General features: G+C 38.4%; 1 protein-coding gene across 2 annotated transcripts in view; it reads left to right on the plus strand.

Annotated features, from left to right (window-relative positions):
- The first annotated feature begins 4,970 nt into the window (after window positions 1–4,970).
- serpine2 (serpin peptidase inhibitor, clade E (nexin, plasminogen activator inhibitor type 1), member 2) overlaps window positions 4,971–23,392 on the plus strand; it is a 31,794-nt gene continuing 13,372 nt past the window's right edge. The window contains exons 1-5 of one of the 2 annotated variants that reach the window (XM_062067943.1): window positions 4,971–5,081; window positions 5,158–5,240; window positions 15,234–15,512; window positions 15,584–15,811; window positions 15,891–16,088. In XM_062067943.1, the coding sequence (XP_061923927.1) occupies window positions 15,251–15,512; window positions 15,584–15,811; window positions 15,891–16,088 (688 nt within the window). In that variant the 5' untranslated portion in view covers window positions 4,971–5,081; window positions 5,158–5,240; window positions 15,234–15,250. The remainder of the gene's footprint in view (window positions 5,082–5,157; window positions 5,241–15,233; window positions 15,513–15,583; window positions 15,812–15,890; window positions 16,089–23,392) is intronic. The other variant, XM_062067944.1, reaches the window with a different exon arrangement.

The following is a 23,392-nucleotide window of genomic DNA, read 5'->3' on the forward strand; positions in this document are numbered from 1 at the left end:
CATTTATAATAACATTTAACATTTACGTATTTTGAGGCGCGTCAATTTCAAAAACGCATCACAACGTTCGCTTTTTTTAACATCACTAAATTATTACTCACTGCAGACTTAATGAGAGCCAACAAACATAATAAAACATTACTTACTGTACAAGGTATGCTGTCATTAGCATGCCAACTGCAGGATGTTTATATATTCCCATTTAGATGAATAATAATAAATAATAATGGAACCAATCGTCTTTGTGTCGTTCTCGCTATTACCAGGTCTAAATTGGCTGTCAAAGTGTACCAACTTGTCAAAATACGTCCTCGTTTTTGTACTATCCAGGTGAGAGGCATGATTTATGATCTACAATAAAGTTTGACATGCAAGGAAACGAGGAAGCAGCTGATCAGTCGATCATGCCAACATTAGCACTCAAGCTCGTGATCACGGCCCCGCTATAAATTGTTTGTCTGTGTTAGCGCTTATAATAACAATATCACTAATACTTGGTTAATATTCAAGTCACGAAATGTGAATGGAGAATTGTTGGAACTTTTTGAATGGTCTTTTATTGGGTTTTATGGGCGGAATAGAGGACCTCCCATTGGCTCTGCTGTAAGCAGACTTTTATTTACGTTTATTTACGAGTTAGAATGCATTAAAGAAAATACATCCGTCATGTCTTTCATAATGATTGTGAACGATGCAGTCCCCTTTAAAGGCCTACTGAAATGAATTTTTTTTATTCAAACGGGGATAGCAGATCCATTCTATGTGTCATACTTGATCATTTCACAATATTGCCATATTTTTGCTGAAAGGATTTAGTAGAGAACATTGACGATAAAGTTCGCAACTTTTGGTCGCTGATAAAAAAAGCCTTGCCTGTACCGGAAGTAGCTAGACGTCGCAGGTTGAAGGGCTCCTCATATTTCCCCATTGTTTACACCAGCAGCGAGAGCGATTCGGACTGAGAAAGCGACGATTACCCCATTAATTTGAGCGAGGATGAAAGATTTGTGGATGAGGAACGTGAGAGTGAAGGACTAGAGTGCAGTGCATGCATGATGTATCTTTTTTCGCTCTGACCGTAACTTAGGTAAAACGGCTCATTGGATTCCACACTTTCTCCTTTTTCTATTGTGGATCACGGATTTGTATTTTAAACCAGTGGTCCCCAACCACCGGGCCGCGGACCGATTGGTACCGGGCCGCACAAGAATTAAAAAAAACAAAAAAAACAACTTTTTTTTATTTTTTTTAATGAAATTAACATAAAAAACACAATATATACATTCTATATCAATATAGATCAATACAGCCTGCAGGGATACAGTCCGTAAGCACACATGATTGTATTCATTTATGTAAAAAAAATATATATATATATTTTTTTTTTAAATACTATTTCTGTCTTCTGTTTTATCATATATTGCTGCCTTTGCACCTGTCAATGTTTACTTTTGTATGCACATTAAATCAACAAAAAATCCTGACTTTGAAACAATGTTCACGGACTCTAGTATTTGGCTCTCTATTAGATGCAATGGTTTTCTGTATTGGGACCATGATTTTGGTCCTAATATGGAAATTACTTTTCCTTGATGATGTCCCAAGAAGGCTAGAAATACATGAACACACACACACACACACACACACACACACACACACACACACACACACACACACACACACACACACACACACACACACACACACACACACACATACTGTTGAATGCATGGCTGAGTACAGAGGAGCCTGGTGAAGAAATACTATCACAGGAGCCATCTGCACCAGAAGATCATCAGACCAAGGCCACCAAGACGCTGACACAAAGCACCCCCACAGCAATGGCCAATAATCCATAATGCAGAGGACTCCCACAGTGGCACGCTGGAAAGTAAAAACAATAAAATAGCAAGAACCATGAGTAAGAATAAAGTATAAAATACAAGTACACATTATGAAGATTAAAACATATATACAGTAAATATAAATTATACTAAATCAAATCTAGTGTAACTAATAAGATAGAAGTAATCACTTCAATATGCTTAATAAATATTAGGTAAAAACCAAATCAAAAAGGTGGGTAGCAGTAATTTTACAGCCTATTACTGTAAATAGAAGAACGGGATAACTGCTTTTTACAGTAAATTCTGGTGACTGAGCTGCCTGTCCCCCCCTGCAATTTTTGTTTTTACAGTGTATTACTGTAAATGTAAAAACACTCCCACTGTTTTTTACAGTAAAATTTTGGCGACTTATCCGGCTGTTTTTTTAAGCGTATAATCTACGGTTATTTATTTTACAGTGTATTACTGTAGATGGAAAAAACGGTACCACTGTTTGTTTGTTTTTACAGTAAAATCCTGGCAACTGAGCTGCCAGTTTTTTGTTTTTTTTTGTTTTTTTTAATTTGTTTTTTACAATAAACGGTTGTTGTTTTTATAGTATATTCTTAAATGGAAAAACAGTAAAATTCTGGCGACTGGGCAGCAAGTACTTACCGTAAAATATATGGTAATTTTTGCAGTCTAGAATTTAATGGATAACTTGCTTTGAAATCACGAGTCGAGCAGATAGTTACATGTTCACTTTTATTTTAACAAAAAAATGTTGGAAATCTATGATGATATAATATTTGTGTAATTAGATGGAACTACAATGCTTTTAAGACAGTAATGATGATATCTTAAGTGAGATTTATTTTGCAAGTCCCTCAATTTGTGCAGGAAATAGTGAATTTGAGCAGAATGCTGCGGTGTTCCCATCATTGCAACCATGGTGTCATTGAAGTTCACAGCTGTGTTCGCTCTATGTCTGCCCTTGAAACGCAGCAAAAATAACCCAACCACTTCCTCCACGAGTGTTTATTTTCCCAACATCTTTCAGCTTGAACATCCTAATGCTTGCATAACCGACACCCTGAAAGACCACCCAAACATACTACTCTATCCACCAGAGGTTGGGAGGGTTGTTAGTGCCAATACCAAGGGTTGTATCAGTATGTGAAAATGATATTGTTAAAGACTTTAAGGTTTTTGATTTGGCAACACTAAATTGGCCCTAGTGTGTGAATGTGAGTGTGAATGTTGGCTGTCTATCTGTGTTGGCCCTGTGATGAGGTGGCGACTTGTCCAGGGTGTACTCCGCCTTCCGCCCGTGTGCAGCTGGGATAGGCTCCAGCACCCCCCGCGACCCTGTTAGGGACAAGAGGTAGAAAATGGATGATTGGATGGGTTATTATAGTATCAATATTTCAGCTTATCTCTTATATTGTGTCTTTGTTGTGTGCCATTTATTTATTATTTTTTCAATACATCCTCCAGTCGGTACTTTGAATATATCTGATATACTTACTGATTTAGACATGTAAATATCATTATCATACCACTCATACACTATATTGCCAAAGGTATTTGGCCACCTGCATTGACTTACATATGAACTTGACTCACATATGAACTTGAACTGCCATCCCATTCCTAACCCATAGGGTTCAATATGATGTCGGTCCACCTCTTGCAGCTATTACAGCTTCAACTCTTCTGGGAAGGCTGTCCACAAGGTTGTGGAGTGTGTTTATAGGGATTTTCCACCATTCTTCCAAAAGCGCATTGATGTTGGTCGAGAAGGCCTGGCTCTCAGTCTCCGTTCTAATTCATCCCAAAGGTGTTCTATCGGGTTCAGGTCAGGACTCTGCGCAGGCCAGTCAAGTTCATCCAGACCAGACTCTGTCATCCATGTCTTTATGGACCTTGCTTTGTGCACTGGTGCACAGTCATGTTAGAAGAGAAAGGGGCCCGCTCCAAACTGTTCCCACAAGGTTGGGAGCATGGAATTGTCCAAAATGTTTTGGTATCCTGGAGCATACAAAGCTCCTTTCACTGGAACTAAGGGGCCAAGCCCAACTGCTGAAAAACAACCCCACACCATAATTCCTCCTCCACCAAATTTCACACTCTGCACAATGCAGTCTGAAATGTAGCGTTCTCCTGGCAACCTCCAAACCCAGACTCGTCCATCAGATTGCCAGATGGAAAAGCATGATTCATCACTCCAGAGAAGGCGTCTCCACTGCTCTAGAGTCCAGTAGCGACGTGCTTTACACCACTGCATCCCACGCTTTACATTGGACTTGGTGATGTATGGCTTAGATGCAGCTGTCCGCCATGGAAACCCATTCCATGAAGCTCTCTGTGTACTGTACGTGGGCTAATTGGAAGGTCACATGAAGTTTGGAGCTCTGTCGCAACTGACTGTGCAGAAAGTCTTTGCACTATGCGCTACAGCATTCGCTGACCCCTCTCTGTCAGTTTACGTGGCCTACCACTTGGTGGCTGAGTTGCTGTTGTTCCCAAACTCTAATAAATAATAAAGCCGACAGTTGACTTTGGAATCTTTAGGAGCGAGGAAATTTCACGACTGGATTTGTTGCACAGGTGGCATCATATGACAGTTCCGCGCTAGAAATCACTGAGAACGGCCCATTCTTTCACAAATGTTTGTAGAAACAGTCTCCATACCTAAGTGCTTGATTGTATACACCTGTGGCCGGGCCAAGTGATTAGGACACCTGATTCTGATCATTTGGATGGGTAGCCAAATACTTTTGGCAATATAGTGTATACTGCAATTTGTTTTGATGTAATTTAATAAATAAATAATCCAAGTAGAGAAATATCATTTATGAGGCAAACAGATTGTCATTGTGTCTGGAATTTACTTACTTTCTTGGTAACTTTCCTTTCCCAGAAAAATATATAAAAATGCTTTCCTTTATGTTAAAATGTATTATACCAAATGTTTATTTTAAAGTTTTCAAGTTTGAAAAATTAGGAATACCTACTGTTTTTGTTTTACTTAACTTTCATTAACATCAAATTGTGTATGTCAATTATTTTGAAAATAAAACCGACTCATAAAAAATACAGTAACCACGAACGACTACTGTATTTGTTGGTTTTATTTTGAAGAGTTACCGGAAGTGGGCGGTGAAGCGTCCACTTAACGGAGGTCCTCTGCACGTTCTTGTGTTTGCGTCGGAGGAGGAGTTGAGTCTGTTAAAGTTGACTTAAACGGCGCTGGTCAGTTTCTCGTCTTTCTGGAATGACGAACATTTAAATTGTGCTTTTTTCTCTATTTCTTGTGTGACCGTCACAGGGAGAAGTTGTACGTTTGGCGAAGAGAGAAGTTTTACGTTCACCTGAGAGAAGAGGAACAAGCGTCTTCAGGTCATAGTAAAAGTAAGCGGACGTCGTTTTGGTTTCTGTATTTTCACGTATATTAACTTCCTATCAGCTTTTTTTTATTCACTACAGCGTAATCTGTAGTCGCATTTTTAGCATGTGGTGCTCTCAAGATATTAAACATTAGTTTAAGCTGTAAATCAGGGGTGTCCAAAGTGCGGTTCGGGGGCCATTTTGGGTTCGCAGCTTGCTTTATAATTGACTCTTGGCATATTATAAAAATAGAATAAATGAAATCACTTATAACACCAAGCTAACATTCAAAGTCTTTTTTTTCTTTTCTTTTTTTTAAAACTTTTGTTTAACAACTGACTGGAATGGTCGGTAATAAATCGAATGCTTCCCCCCAACAAGTAAGGTAAAAAAAAAAAAAAAATCATATTTGAATAAGTTAATTAGATAAAATAAATAACATAAAACAAGTACATCAACATAAAAGCACAGCCCGCTGCATTCCTGAATGGCCCCAGAGAGATATAACAAACAAGCACACCGAAGGCTCACCAACAAACCACATTTTAATTGTTTTAATCTGGTTTAATTTGGAAATCGATCTCTCCTATGTATTTCAGAAAAGCGCCCCACAATTTTTGAAACTTTGCAGAACAACCATTCAATGTCAGCCTAATCTCCAGTTTGAAAAAATAAACATCATCATTAGGACCTGGTGCCTTCCAGTAATTAGGAGTTGGACTATCAACATCTATCAGTTTTTTCAGTGTTGTCATTTTTGTTATGATGTATATTGACAAAAATATATTTTTAGCCTTAGATGACACATTACTAAATTAATGCATAACAACAAAAATACAAGATTGCGGTGTCAGTGGGATGTCTATATTTAAAGGGGAACTGCACTTTTTTTAAATTTTATTTTGCCTGTCGTTCACAATCGTTATGAAAGACATGAAGATGGATGTATTTTTTTGTAATGCATTCTAACTCGTAAATAAAAGTCTGCTTCAAGCGGGGCCGATGGGAGTTCCTCTATTCCGCCCCAAAAAAACAAAACATTTTTTTTTTTTTAAAGAATGCGCTCTCAAGATATTTAAAATTAGCTTAAGCTGTAAATCAGGGGTATCCAAAGTGCGGTACGAGGGCCATTTTGGGTTTGCAGCTTGATTTATAATTGACTCTTGGCATATTATGAAAAATAGAATAAAATAAATCACTTAACACCAAGCTAACATTCAAAGTCTTTTTTTTTTTTTTTTTTGCGGGTTTTCAGCCACAAACAACTGACATGAATGGTTTATAATAAAGCGAATGATTCCCCTCAACAAGTAAAGTTAAAAAAGAAAAAATCATAACAATAATTGAATAAGTTAATTAGGGAAAATAAATAAAATTAAATAAATATATCAACATAAAAGCACAGCCCGCTGCATTCCTGAACGGCCCCAGAGAGATATAACAACCAACAAGCACACAGAAGGCTCACCAACAAACCGCATTTTAATTGTTTTAATCGGGTTTAATTTGGAAATCAGTCTCTCCTCCATATTTCAGAAAAGCGCCACAGTTTTTGAAACTTTTCAGAACAATCATTCAATGTCAGCCTAATCTTCTCCAGTTTGAAAAAAATAAAGAACATCTTTAGGAGCTGCTGCCTTCCAGTAATTAGGAGTTGGACTATCAACATCTATCAGTTTTTTCAGTATTGTCATTTTTGTGATGATGTATATTGACAAAAATACCTTTTTAGCCTTTGATGACACATTAATGAATTAATGCATAACTCCAAATATACAAGATTGCGGTGTCAGTAGGATGTCTATATTTAAAGGGGAACTGCACTTTTTTTAAATTTTATTTTGCCTGTCGTTCACAATCGTTATGAAAGACATGACGATGGATGTATTTTTTTGTAATGCATTCTAACTCGTAAATAAAAGTCTGCTTCAAGCGGGGCCGATGGGAGTTCCTCTATTCCGCCCCAAAAAAACAAAACTTTTTTTTTTTTTTAAAGAATGCGCTCTCAAGATTTTTAAAATTAGCTTAAGCTGTAAATCAGGGGTATCCAAAGTGCGGTACGGGGGCCATTTTGGGTTTGCAGCTTGATTTATAATTGACTCTTGGCATATTATGAAAAATAGAATAAAATAAATCACTTATAACACCAAGCTAACATTCAAAGTCTTTTTTTTTTTTTTTTTGCGGGTTTTCAGCCACAAACAACTGACATGAATGGTTTATAATAAAGCGAATGATTCCCCTCAACAAGTAAAGTTAAAAAAGAAAAAATCATAACAATAATTGAATAAGTTAATTAGGGAAAATAAATAAAATTAAATAAATATATCAACATAAAAGCACAGCCCGCTGCATTCCTGAACGGCCCCAGAGAGATATAACAACCAACAAGCACACAGAAGGCTCACCAACAAACCGCATTTTAATTGTTTTAATCGGGTTTAATTTGGAAATCAAGTCTCTCCTCCATATTTCAGAAAAGCGCCACACAGTTTTTGAAACTTTTCAGAACAATCATTCAATGTCAGCCTAATCTTCTCCAGTTTGAAAAAATAAAGAACATCTTTAGGAGCTGCTGCCTTCCAGTAATTAGGAGTTGGACTATCAACATCTATCAGTTTTTTCAGTATTGTCATTTTTGTGATGATGTATATTGACAAAAATACCTTTTTAGCCTTTGATGACACATTAATGAATTAATGCATAACTCCAAATATACAAGATTGCGGCGTCAATAGGATGTCTATATTTAAAGGGGAAATGCACTTTTTAAAAAAAATTTTGCCTGTTCACAATCATTATGAAAGACATGACAATGGATGTATTTTTTTCTAATACATTCTAACTCGTTAATAAAAGTCTGTTTTGGGAGTTCCTCTATTCCGCCCATAAAACCGAATAACATTACCACAATACTTCATTACCATTTTGTGACTTGGATATTTACCAAGTATTTCCAAAATGTCCGGATGGACAGAGCCAAAACATATGTATTAAATTAGCTAGAGCCTATTGACACTGATCACATAACACAGATATGCCATTATCATTTGCGGACGCCATGTGTAGAGCGGCCGTGCCAGCAACTTGAGGGTTCCAGAATCGGGCCCCGCCCCTTCCATCAAAGTCACTGCCGTTGTGTCTTTAGGCAAGACACTTCACCCTTGTTCCCAGTGCCGCTCAGGCTGGTGTATGAATGTTTGAATGTCTGGTGGTGGTCGTAGGGGCCGTAGGTGAAAATTGGCAGCCACGCTTCCGGCAGTCTACCCCAGGGCAGCTGTGGCCACAAATGTAGCTTACCACCAATATATGAATATGGAGTGAATGCATAATGGGTTCTCACTTCTCTGTAAACACTTTGAGTGTCTAGTCGACAGAAAAGCACTATATAAATGTAATCCATTATTATTATTTTTTTTAATCATACATCTTCGCTAATCAGACCTTGGTATAATAAGTGCGATGTATTAGGTTGCATTGAATAAGTCTGGGTCTTGCACAAATAGGACTTATGAACTCTGCTTAAGATCTCTGTCCTGCTATTCTCAGACACATACCCAAGTCACTCTCCCAAAGTGACTTAATTGAAGTCAGAGACTCAGGGCGTAAAATAAACATTTGGCTATAAATATGTGTACCGTAATTTCCGGACTATAAGCCGCACCTGACTATAAGCCGCACCAGCTAAATTTAGGGGAACATACAGATTGCTCCATATATAAGCCGCACCCGACTATAAGCCGCAGGGTTTTGATGTGTAATTACCGTAGTATATAGGGGTTCCTGCTACCACGGAGGGGATTGTCGGGACAGAGATGACTGTTTGGGAACGCAAAGCGTCCCATTTATTAACAATAAATCTTTCAATCATTCAATCAAACTTTCACATCTTTGACATGGCGAACAGCATTCGTGCAGAGTACAAATAATACAACGGTGCAAAGTAATACAAAGTGCTCACCTGTACGTTATCAAAATAACCAGCCTACCGGTATATGAAAAGTCAGTCTTTAATCATTGTGTCATCGTCTTCCTCCTGCGTACTAAAACCACCGAAATCCTCTTCGTCTGTGTCGGAGAAGAACAGGCCGTAAATAAGCCGCACCCTTGTATAAGCCGCAGGGACCAGAACGAGGGGAAAAAGTAGCGGCTTATAGTCCGGAAATTACGGTAATTGATCCTTTTAAAGTTGGAAGTGGTGTCAAAACACATCTAAAATTGTGTCAGTTGGTAAATTTGAAAACATATTACGAACAAAACTGCGGATCTGTATACATATTTTAAAAAGTGTTTTTTTAAGGAGGGAAAATGTATTACAAAGTTGCTGAAAAAAGGCAAAAGTGTTGTCAATGTATAAATCTTTAATGTTGTTGATCCCCAGACTTGAGCATCTTAAAAAGGCACTATAGACAAGAGAGGGAGGGAAAGCATGATTCCAGGGCTGCCAAGTTTCAGAATATGGCAAGATTGAGATTTTAGTCTTGATGCGTTTACATTTTTTGCGCCTTTTTTAACATTGATTTGGCCTATTGTACCGCCGATTTATACTTTAAGATAGATGTCCTCACTTCCAGCTGCTCTCCCTGCACTGTGGCCACTGTTGGATTGAATGGTTCTCAAATTGAATTCCAGGGACTCTGTGGGTTCCTTTAGGGCTAAATTGACCCTTGCACTCTGACAGCGTACAAATGGAACCGAATGGACCTAACACTGTCAGAGTGTAAGGGTCAATTTAGCCCTAAAGGAACCCACAGAGTGCCTGGAATTCACTTTGAGAACCATTCAATTAGTTAGGGAAGTACCTTGAAGTACATTTTTTTGAGAAACACTGCTTTTGGGGTGGGGGGGTTAAATTTACAAGTCTGTAGCTGACGCACACACACACACACACACACTCACACACACACTCACACACACACACATTGGGACTAACGTTAGACTAGAGCCTCTTTTTCAAGTGTGAACTGGCCAAGAAAAAAGGCAAGTAAATGTTGCACATCTTTGCAACAAATACAGCACAATGTTGGGCTTATATCAGCCATTAAAACAGTACATATTACCTCAGGAACACAAGGAGAAACGGCGAATAAACAGTGAATAAAATTGGGTAGTTACCTTCTTTTAGTAAGTAGGAGAATGTTGAGTGGGTTTTAAAAGTTGGCGCTGTTGTATGTGAAAGATAATTTGAGACGCCAATACCGCTTGCCTTCTTTTAATGGTGGTTGGCAAGCAAATTTGTAATGTGCATTTCAAGCCCCCACAGATTCCCACCTCTTTCCCTATTAAAAATTACAATGAGCTATTTACAAACCCCGTTTCCATAGGAGTTGGGAAATTGTGTTAGATGTAAATATAAACGGAATACAATGATTTGCAAATCCTTTTCAACCCATATTAAATTGAATGCACTACAAAGACAAGATATTTGATGTTCAAACTCATAAACTTTATTTTTTTTTTGCAAATAATAATTAACTTAGAATTTCATGGCTGCAACACGTGCCAAAGTAGTTGGGAAAGGGCATGTTCACCACTGTGTTACATCACCTTTTCTTTTAACAACACTCAAACGATTGGGAACTGAGGAAACTAATTGTTGAAGCTTTGAAAGTGGAATTCTTTCCCATTCTTGTTTTATGTAGAGCTTCAGTCGTTCAACAGTCCGGGGTCTCCGCTGTCCTATTTTACGCTTCATAATGCGCCACACATTTTCGATGGGAGACAGGTCTGGACTGCAGGCGGGCCAGGAAAGTACCCGCACTCTTTTTTTACGAAGCCACGCTGTTGTAACACGTGCTGAATGTGGCTTGGCATTGTCTTGCTGAAATAAGCAGGGGCGTCCATGAAAAAGACGGCACTTAGATGGCAGCATATGTTGTTCCAAAACCTGTATGTACCTTTCATCGTTAATGGTGCCTTCACAGATGTGTAAGTTACCCATGCCTTGGGCACTAAAGCACCCCCATACCATCACAGATGCTGGCTTTTGAACTTTGCGTCGATAACAGTCCGGATGGACACGACGTCCACAGTTTCCAAAAACAATTTGAAATGTGGACTCGACAGACCACAGAACACTTCCACTTTGCATGAGTCCATCTTAGATGATCTCGGGCCCAGAGAAGCTGGCGGCATTTCTGGATGTTGTTGTTAAATGGCTTTTGCTTTGCATAGTAGAGCTTTAAAGGCCTACTGAAATGAATTTTTTAAATTTAAACGGGGATAGCAGATCCATTCTATGTGTCATACTTGATCATTTGGCGATATTGCCATATTTTTGCTGAAAGGATTTAGTATAGAACAACGTCGATAAAGTTCGCAACTTTTGGTCTCTGATAAAAAAAAAAAGCCTTGCCCCTACCGGAAGTAGCGTGATGTTGTTCACTTCCTCATATTTTCCTATTGTTTTCAACACAGCTAGAGCTATTCGGACCGAGAAAGCGACGATTACCCCATTAATTTGAACGAGGATGAAAGATTCGTGGATGAGGAACGTTAGAGTGACGGACTAGAATGCAGTGAAATACATATCTTTTTTCGCTCTGACCGTAACTTAGGTACAAGCTTGCTCATTGGATTCCACACTCTCTCCTTTTTTTATTGTGGATCACGGATTTGTATTTTAAACCACCTCGGATACTATATCCTCTCGAAAATGAGAGTCGAGTACTCGAAATGGACATTCACAGTGACTTTTATCTCCACGACAATACATCGACGAAGCTCTTTAGCATGAGCTAACGTGATAACATCTGTCTCAAATGCAGATAGAAACAAAATAAATAAATCCCTGACTGGAAGGATAGACAGAAGATCAACAATACTATTAAACCATGTACATGTCACTACACGGTTAATAATTCTCAGCCTGGCAAAGCTTAACAATGCTGTTGCTAACAACGCTAAGGCTAACTTAGCAACCGGACCTCACAGAGCTATGATAAAAACATTAGCGCTCCACCTATGCCAGCCAGCCCTCATCTGCTCATCAACACCCATGCTCACCTGCGTTCCAGCGATCGACGGCGCGACGAAGGACTTCACCCCAACACAGATGTGGTTGGCGGCTAGCATCGGCTGGCGCGTCTGCTATCCAAGTAAGTCCTTCTTGTTGTGTTGCTACAGCCAGCCGCTAATACACCGATCCCACCTACAACTTTCTTCTTTGCAATCTCCATTGTTCATTAAACAAATTGCAAAAGATTCACCAATACAGATGTCCAGAATACTGTGGAATTATGAATGAAAACAGAGCTTTTTTGTATTGTATTCAATGGGGAAGCCATACCTCTGTTCCCCTGGCTACGTCACGCGCATACGTCATCCTCCAAAGGCTTTTTCAACCGGAAGTTTAGCTGGAAATTTAAAATTGCACTTTATAAGTTAACCCGGCCGTATTGGCGTGTGTTGCAATGTTAAGATTTCATCATTGATATATAAACTATCAGACTGCGTGGTCGGTAGTAGTGGGTTTCAGTAGGCCTTTAACTTGCAGATGTAGCAACGAACTGTATTTAGTGACAGTGGTTTTCTGAAGTGTTCCTGAGCCCATGTGGTGATATCCTTTAGAGATTGATGTCAGTTTTTGATACAGTGCCGTCTGAGGGATCGAAGATCACGGTCATTCAATGTTGGTTTCCGGCCATGCCGCTTACGTGGAGTGATTTCTCCAGATTCTCTGAACCTTTTGATGATATTATGGACCGTAGATGTTGAAATCCCTAAATTTCTTGCAATTGCACTTTGAGAAACGTTGTTCTTAAACTGTTTGACTATTTGCTCACGCAGTTGTGGACAAAGGGGTGTACCTCGCCCCATCCTTTCTTGTGAAAGACTGAGCATTTTTTGGGAAGCTGTTTTTATACCCAATCATGACACCCACCTGTTCCCAATTAGCCTGCACACCTGTGGGATGTTCCAAATAAGTGTTTGATGAGCATTCCTCAACTTTATCAGTATTTATTGCCACCTTTCCCAACGTCTGTCACGTGTTGCTGGCATCAAATTCTAAAGTTAATGATTATTTGCAACAAAAAAAAAAAGTTTATCAGTTTGAACATCAAATATGTTGTCTTTGTAGCATATTCAACTGAATATGGGTTGAAAATGATTTGCAAATCATTGTATTCCGTTTATATTTACGTCTAACACAATTTCCCAACTCTTATGGAAACGGGGTTTGTAGATTATTTGTCATAACCTCATTCTTTTAATAATATATTCTTCTTTCCTAGTTGTATTGCCTCCTTATTTACTCCTACACCTGTCTGGACTTTATATTACTGCTTACTTTTTCTTTCTTTATTCCAATTATCCTCCCCTTTTTTTTTTCTTTTTTTTTACTTTACCACACTTTCAGCTTCATTTATTTGAAAGATTTTCAGAACTATTTCATATCTTTAGGGGGAACTGCACTATTTTTGGAATTGTGCCTATCCTTCGCAATCATCATGAAAGAGAAGAAGACAAAAGTTTTTTTTTAATTTGCATTCTCAATTCAAAAATCGGCTCCTTCTTGTTGGCCACCAATGCAGCTAATGGGAGCAATCCAAAGTGTATAATATGAGCCACCTTGAAGATGGCATATTTTATTTTGAAAATGACCCGGATCATTTATTTTGTGTTTGTGCATGACTTCCTGTCCAACACAAGCAGATTTTAGGTGAATTGATCCGCCGTATTGCGGAGAAGGGCAAAAATATAAGCTGTGCGTATATTTTGCGCATGGATCCGGAACGGCAACGGAATGTACCACAGGCTGTGGAAACGGACACATTGACATTGCAGACAACCATTCACACACTGATGCCAATTTAGTGTACAAACATTAACACACAGTAGTGTAGTAGGCCTAAGAATTGAATGAAATACAAAACAATTTTATTTAAGAAGTATTTTTAGTATTCTGGCCACTGTAACATTACACACAGTTTCAACAGTAACACAACACTACTTTTTTCAAGTGATTGTTTGCCATACCACTAGATAGAGCCCTCGTACCATAGATGGAACCCGCGTACTATTATGGTACAAATTATTACGTATTACGAGGCTAAACATTTTAAAGTAGTATCATCACTGAAGGGCGAGGCTAAACATGTTACACACTGAGTGCAAGCTAGGAGCATGCATGCTAATAGCTATGCTAATCGAGTAAAGTTTAAGAAGTGTAGATCGAAGGACATTACCATAGAAAGTAAGGAGCTTGATTAATAAGAGTCTAGCAAATGGATAATATAACAACTGTGTTAGCATTGTCACAGTCAGTACACGACACGTAAAACGGCAGATTAATCCAAAAATTTGAGGTGTCTATACCAAGGGTAGTAGATCAATACTAGAATGATTAAGTTAATATTCCATCCATCCATCTTCTACCACTTGTCCCTTTCGGGTTCGTGGGGGGTGCTGTAGCCTATCTCAGCTGCATTCGGGCGGAAGGCGGGGTACACCCTGGACAAGTCGCCACCTCGTTATTTTCTTACAATACTTTTTTGTTTTTAATATTTACAATTTCAAGGAATAATTCCCTAGACACTGGAGGACTTTCAGGGCAAAAACCAATGAATTTAGATGGATATTAGAGGGTAGTTTTGCTTTTATTTAGTTATTGTGTACTATTGACTTTGTTTTGCTAATAAAGAACTAGTTTAAATATTGTGTTACTGTTGATATTGTCAAACTGTCAATAAATAACACTTACCATATATAAATTGAAAATTGTACATGTGATCGGTATCGTATTGGTTTCGGCTGATATCACTATTGGAATCGGCGGCATAAAACCCTGATCAAAACATCCCTAGAATTAATGGGTTAAAACAGTTAAACAAGCCAGCATTGCTAGAACTGGGAATAAAGGTAATGTTATCTAAAGATAAGCAAAAGAGCAAACATTTATTGTGGTTAACTGTCATGCATCATGCAAATGCTCAATTCAACTGTGTACATAGAATATGGTTTTAGAAATACTGTGCTGCTCGTGTGTCACTGCTACATTCATGTGTATCATTTAAGGTGCTGTTAAAATCAGGATGAGGTACCTGGTGTTATTCTGTTTGTATGCACTGGGGACCCTGTGCAGCCATACAGGTGCACTGTCCCAGGCTCCATCTACCGGCAAACGAGGCTCCGATTTTGGAATCCAGGTGTTCCAGCAAGTAGCCCGCTCCAAACCACTGGAGAATGTTGTAATTTCGCCCCATGGAGTCGCTTCTATCCTTGGCATGCTGCTGCCAGGAGGTCATGGGCGAACCCGCAAACAAATCCTGACTGCGCTCCGTTACAAGAAAAATGGTGATGTATATTAAGTCTAAATATGAGCTGATCTCGCCAACAAAAATACGAGCTTTGCTTGTTTTGTACAGGACCGTACAGGATGTTGAAGAAACTGCACAAGACATTGACTGCCAAGTCCAACCAGAATGTGGTTCTCATTGCCAACGCCATGTTCAGCCAGGAAGGCTTCCCCTTGGAGAGGAGCTTTGTTGACACCAACAAAGCTAACTTCCGGGCTGAGAGCAAGACCATGGACTTCAGTGATCCCCAGAGGGCAGCAGATAAGATCAATGCCTGGGTCAGCAATAAAACCAAAGGTAGGAAGTTTTTATTTTTATTTTACATAGACAATTTTTGAATTGTTCCTGTGTTAATTATTATGAATTATTCTTTCAGGTCACATTAGCAAACTGGTCAGAGCTGATGTACTGGATTCTGCCCTAACCCGCTTGGTCATTGCCAACGCCATTTACTTCAAAGGTCTATGGAAGTCCCGTTTCCAGCCTGAGGACACTAAGATGAGGCCCTTCACCGGGGGCAATGGAAATGTGTACAAAGTTCCTACAATGTCTCAGCTATCGGTTTTCAATACTGGTAAGTCCTTTATACACTAGAGTTGGCCAGACCTCCGGACTTCGGGAGAGGGTAAGGGTGCTTAGCTTCGGCTCGGGACGAAGGCAGCGTGTGGATGGGGGAGGTACTGGCGAAAAATAGTGACACAGGGAATGAAGGTCAGGGGATAGATGTAACAGGCAGGTGTCCCAGCGGCATAGGCCGGCGCGTTTTGGCTTAAAAGTGAAAAATTGCCAATGAGGCGGGCCAACACCGGGATTTTTCCCTGCACCATGAGTAAGAAGTTAAGTCCCATACCGCCATATATAAGGTTAGTAGGGATGTACTGATCGATCGGCCCATTTCCTGGAAAAAATATGTGATTGCCGTTGCCGCTCAATGCCTTTCAATGGCAGTCGCCAACCCTGACCGACCCCCACTGGCAAAAATAGTATTTGTTTTTAGTCCTCCGAATGACAAGCTAACCGCTAATTGTGTATTTCCATAAACAATGTGGAGCGGCTCCCTTAGCTTAATAATAATCAGTGTTCACCTCCATAACAGTAAATAAACTGAATTTGTTAATATATTATGTATCTTTATCAAGTAGCTTTATCAAGTATTAAGACAAAGCTAAACATATTACCCACTGAGAGCAAACCAGTAGCAGGCAGGCTCATAACTAAGCTATATGCTAAGCTATGTAGCTCAAAACAACAACAGAAATAAGTGCTTAGTAAAGTTTAACAACAAATGTAGATGGAAGCTGTTTACTGCAGAAAATAAGCAGGTTTTAACCGGAAATTTATTGACAAAGTAAATTAATTTTAAGTCTAGAGAAATGTAGCTGTTGGTGTGTCAGCATTGTTGCAGCCAGTCACGTAAGAGGGTGGATCGATACCAAGGGTTATCAGTATATGATCAACACTGGAGTGTTTAAATTGATATTAAAATTTTCTACCAAATGTTTTTAGTTGTTTTGTAACTTCACAAATTCAGGGGATAACTCACTGGACTTTGAGCGCAAAAAGGATTTCAATGAGTAATAGTAGTTTTGTGTTCATTATTGAGTACTATTGACTGTTTTATGCAAACAATTGTATGTCATTAAAGAAATTAAAGAACTTGTTAAAATATTGTGCCGATATTGAAAAATGTACATTAATACAGATGATTCTGATGAAATCGGCAGCATAAGTCCGTGTTCGGAACATCCCTATAAGGCATTGTCATTGATGGCAACTAGTTAGCCTTGCTGAATATGTATTACATTTGGGAAGCCGCTCTTTGGCGGGTCAAACGAAACAACACATTCGGGCAAAATTTGGATACATGATTATTTTTAACTTAACCAAATCATATTTGGGGATTGTTTGTAATTAATAAAAGACATTATATAGACAGCAGCAATGTGTTGAATTTGTTGCGTATTTGCAACATTGTGAAATGTTTCTTTTGCAAAGCATTTAGTTGTATCATAACATTCGTGAGAATCCCGGCTACAACGTAGGGCTGGGAAACTCGGGGTACCTTACGATACAATAGGATATTGCTCACGACAACAACAGTAACTCAGTATGACAATACTGCGATTATGGATTTTTGCTCTTAATAACACAATATATTTTAGTGCTTCATATTTGTAAAAAAAATGTTTTTTCAACACTTTGCTAACTAAGTACAGTTTTCGCGGGGAACAAAAATGCTCGGTGTGCATGTTTGTTTGCCGCCTCTAACAAAATGAACCCATTTAAATAGTTTTTTATATTTTAGGCTAACGGCAGAAAGATTTGCGCTTGTATTACATTTGAAGGTTTTGAAACATGTTTAAATGTTTATGAAGTAAAATAAAGTCAAAACACATCACAATTTTACACTGACATAGTTCAACATGTCCGTATTTGTGCAAATACGAGATACGAAGGTTAAAAAAAGCTTGTCAGCAATCGCTTATGTCGTCATTAGGCTCCACAACTGGAGGGGCGTCGACTTAAATTTATTCAACTGCATTTGTGAAAACAATATGAGCATGTCCAAAGATGATGTGTCCATCACCACTTTGTTCTATTCACAGTAGAAATGTAATGATATGAAAATATCATATCACGGGCTGAGTTAATATTTTTATTGCAGTATGTGCTCACAAAGTAATAACTTCACACTAAAATCGTTTGACCAAGTAATTTTTTTAAATAACTGAAATAATAAAAAACACACTATTAGAAAACCCACTATTGTGCATGTTTTGCGTTTCTAATTGTTCATTGATTGTGTTTTAATCTTAGTGTTTTATCTGTTTTTAATGGCTACGCTTCTATTGTTTTACATTTGTTTGTACTATAGCACTTTAAGATTATATAAGTGCGTAACAAATACAATCTAATATATTTATTCTGGAGGGCTTTGCGACGGCCTAATCTTATTCTGTTCAGTGATCCTAAACATCATCGTATTCTTCTGAGTATACCGTGGTTACGGAAAGTATTCACACCCTTTAAAAATTTCAGCTTTTGTTTCATTGCAGTGATTTGCTAAAATAAAAAAATATTTTTTTTAATTTCACATTAATGTACACACTGCACCCCATCTTGACATAAAAAAGCAAATGTATAAATGTTTGCAAATTTATACTGAAATATTACATGGTCATAAGTATTCAGACCCTTTGCTGTGACACTCACTCGCATGCTGTCCATGTCTTTTGATCCCTTTTGAGATGGTTCTGCTCCTTCACGAGTCCAGCTGTATTTAATTAAGCTGATTGGACTTGATTAGGAAAGGCAAACACCTGTCTATATAAGACCTTACAGCTCACAGTGCATGTCAGAGCAAGTAAGAATTATGAGGTCAAAGGAACTGCCCAAGGAGCTCATACAGAATTGTGGCAAGGCACAGATCTGGTCAAAGTAACAAAATAATTTATGCAACACTCAAGGTTCCTAAGAGCACAGTGGCCTCCATGATTCTTAAATGGAAGAAGTTTGGGACGACCACAACTCTTCTTAAACTTTGCTGTCCAGCCAAACTAAGCAATCCTGAGAGAAGAGCCTCAGTAAGAGAGGTGAAGAAGAACTCAACGATTACTGTGGCTGAGCTCCAGAGATGCAGAAGGGAGATGGGAGAAAATTCCACAAAGTCAACTATCACTGCAGCCCTCCCAACGGAAGCCTCTCCTCAGTGCAAGACACATGAAAGTCTGCATAGTTTGCCAAAAAACAAATACCTCCCAGACTATGAGAAATTTGATTTTCTGGTCTGAAGAGACCAAGATTGAACCTTTTGGTGTTAATTCTAAGCGATATGTGTGGAGAAAACCAGGCACTGCTCATTACCTGCCCAATACAATCCCAATAGTGAAACATGGTGGTGGCAGCATCATGCTATGGGGGTGTTTTTCAGCTGCAGGGACAGGACAGGACTGGTTGCAAGTGAAGGAAAGATGAATGCGGCCAAGGACAGAGATATCCTGTAAGAAAACCTGTTCCAGAATGCTCAGGACTTCAGACTGGGCCACATGTCCACCTTCCAACAAGACAATGACTCTAAGCACACACCTAAAATAACAAAAGAGTGGCTTCGGAACAACTCTGTGACCGTTTTTGACTGGCCCAACCAGAGCCCTGACCTAAACCCAATTGAGCGTCTCTGAAGAGACCTGAAAAAGGCTGTCCACCAATGTTCACGATCCAACCTGACAGAACTGGAGAGGATCTGCTTAGAAGACTGGCAGAGGATCCCCAAATCCAGGTGTAAAAAACTTGTATAATTCCCAAGAAGACTCATGATTGTACTAACTCAAAAGGATGCTTCTACTCAATATTGAGCAAAGGGTCTGAGTACTTATGACCAGGTGATATTTTAGTTATTTTTTAATACATTTGCAAAAAATTCAGCATTTTTGTTTTTTTCTGTCAAGCTGGGGTCTGAGTGTACATTAATGAGAAATACAATACCTTTTTTTGGCTGCAAGCAGAGTAAAAAATGTAAAGGGGTCTGAATATTTTCCATGCCCAATGTATATCGATCACTCTGTTTAAGAAAGCAAAGGTTGTAGGTTAAATGTGCAAAATGTAATATCTTAGTTGCTCAGACATCAATGTGTCCACATAAGTTTAGATTGGGTTATGTCGTTTCTTAATAGGGAAAGACGTCAAGCTTGTGTCAGTCCGTGAGTATACAAAAATGCAGTTATCAAAATGTTCTCGATGATTTTAATTAAAAATGGTAATATTGAATGTGAGTGTGAATGTTGTCTGTCTATCTGTGTTGGCCCTGCGATGAGGTGGCGACTTGTCCAGGGTGTACCCCGCCTTCCGCCCGAATGCAGCTGAGATAGGCTCCAGCACCCCCCGCGACCCCAAAAAGGGACAAGTGGTAGAAAATGGATGGATGGTAATATTAACCGTTGTGAGTTTGACTGCAGTGATTATTCTTACCATTTATCATTACATCCCTATTTTACTGCAATGTAATTCCACTGTGAACAATTTTCTTTTGAAAAATCTGGATTTTTGTAATCCGTAAAGTTCAACCTGCAGGTATTGACAAACCTCATCGACAATAATTTGGTCGTGTTTGGTTATAAAGAACACATTACTTAGAGATACCACCTCCAGTTGTATTATCAAGCCCTCTGTGGAATATTATACTCCCGCCGGTGATCTATATTTATATGTCAAGAGTCATTTTAGCATGGCGAGGTAGAAAATGGATGGATGGAGTGCTTTACTTACACAACACCATACTAGATTCATGTCATAATGTATTTTTTTCAGTAATGCATAATATTTGGCTTCAGCTCAGTCATTGCCTCATTGCTGGCTGGAATGAGGATTCTTACATTTTAGTGTCTCACTATAAATGACTTGGATATGATGGCATCAATACAAGTTATAAGGGACTTTATTGACCTTTTTAAAACATTACCGTAATATATTTGAGGAGGGTGCACCTGTGACTTTAAATGCACATTTGGCCAACTTCTGCATTCATATTTGAGGTATGTGGTACATTTTAATCACTTTGCCACTAACTGTCTAAGCAGAAGGAAAGACATTTAAAACGTCAATCATAGGGCGTATTGAGGGCTCCAAAAATAACGTCAACAGGGAAAACAAGGACCCATGGAAAACTGAACATTGATTCTGCGAGTATCTGCAAACTGAGTCAGAATATATAAACAATTTAAAAAGGATGAATCCTGTCACCCACAAAAACATTACAAAAAACCTTTTCCAACACTCCTTTATCCCCATCAAAAACGGGATAGAACACGGTAATCAAATACACATAGTTTCACAAAAATATTTATCAATGACTCAAAGACCATTGCTTTTACTTTGTTGATTTACAAGCCATATTACAGTTGTATTCAAAACAACAAAAGACCATTGCTTTTACTTTGTTGATTTACAAGCCATATTACAGTTGTATTCAAAACAAGAATATATCGTCAAATTAAATAAACTAATAAACAAAACCAAACCTGTGGACACTTCAAGAAAGGAGGAAAACATGTTTCAGCCAAGGAGCTTAGGAATTAAACAAATTAACATACATGGTAAAATAAAACAAAAAAACATACCTTTTATCTTGAAAGCCAAATGATTCCGCTATTGTGTGTACTATTCAAGTGTAAACAAAATGTCATGTAAAACTTAAGTCGCCATTAAGAAGTAGCAAAATTACAGAGCACTGCAACACTTTTGTTATCAACTTAAAACACTTCTCTGCACCCACCAATACGTAACAAAAAATGCAACAATTTTGTTGTCAAATTAAAACACTTCTCCACACCCACTAATAGGTGACACAATGTTAAAAATAACCATACAATTAAAAGAAGGGGTCCTAATCTTGCATTGCTTAGTATCGTAGGGGAGTTTGTATAAAGGTATGTGAGAATTTGTAGTTTGAAAACACAAACGCTTACATTTGTGGCGGGTATATTTTTTTTCTGGTCTGTTTTCAGTAAACCAGGTAAAAATGTGGACAGAAGAACTCTACGTAGAATAAAAGTAACATTTCTGTCGTGTACGTTGGCATAATTAGACGATAAACATTCGGCATTTGTCCGCTAATGTAAGCTGTGACTGTGAAGAAGTCGGGCATCCATTTTGGATTTATTGTCTGATCATGATGTGCCTTCGGAAATACGTTCCCACATTCATCCCATAATGTTATTTATTAATTATATACGACTTATTGATTTATGTGAGCATGTTGATGAAGTCACTTTGTGCTGCACATTCCACTCTAGCATCTGGGCTACAGTTGCACTTTTATCTTCTTGCGGTCCAGACTAATGACATTGTCACAGGATTCAGGACTAAAGATTCTGATACTAGCAAATGTTTTTTGGCTGCCATGCTGCAGAATAAGCTCGGAGCCGTCTGTTGATTCCATGATAGGATTCAATTTGCCTCTTGTTCTCAGTTTCATGAAAGGCCTAGTAACTTGCGACCTACAAGAATTCCTGCACCTGTTTAAACATACAGCTCTCGCTATTGAGCTAACGATCAACCCTAACCCTTCTGGCCAAGTATATTAAATATTGACATCAGATAAATTTTTTGCACATATCAGAATCCATATACATTAAAAAATCCATATACATAATGTATCTGAGCGCCAAGTGTAACTCCTTGAGGCAACAAACACTATTCATTAAGCATTTTAAACCTAAAAGTAAAAAAAAAAAAAAAAAAAGGTGCTCGTAGTGGAGAGGGGTACGTTAAAGAAGCTTAGCAGACGTCTTAAACACAGGAGAAAATTATTAAATGAAGAGATACACAATGAGGGTTCATGACTTTTAAAACGTTTTTTTCTTCATTTAGATACTGCAAAGGTGTTCAAACCTATTTGAGCACCTGTACTGAAAAATCAAAGGATGCTTTGATATTTTATTTTGTAAAAAGGCTACAAAACAAAAAAGTCTACACACATTTAAAGACAGTGCCTTTTTGCTCCATTTTTTTCCTCTTAAATTTTTTACATTGTGTTTTTTACAATGTGTTGTGGGAAAATCAAAAACAAACTGCTGACAACAAATTACCCCCACAGCCGCACTTTGCACACCCATGACATACAATAGTCTATCGCACAGGGTTGATGGTCAGAGATGTCATTTCCAGGTACATCTCGGAAAATGCCCTTAATGCCAGTAATCGATATGTCAAGCTTCTGGACAAGTGGTGTCACCATCACATATTGTTGATTAGGGTCTGTCAACAATGTATGTATGCTAAGGACATTTGTCTACATTTAATATAATGTACAGTATGTCTCATAATCATCTACCTACAAACCCCGTTTCCATATGAGTTGGGAAATTGTGTTAGATGTAA

This window comes from Entelurus aequoreus, linkage group LG13 (genome assembly GCF_033978785.1).
Source record: "Entelurus aequoreus isolate RoL-2023_Sb linkage group LG13, RoL_Eaeq_v1.1, whole genome shotgun sequence".
In the NCBI taxonomy this organism is placed as follows: Eukaryota; Metazoa; Chordata; class Actinopteri; order Syngnathiformes; family Syngnathidae; genus Entelurus; species Entelurus aequoreus.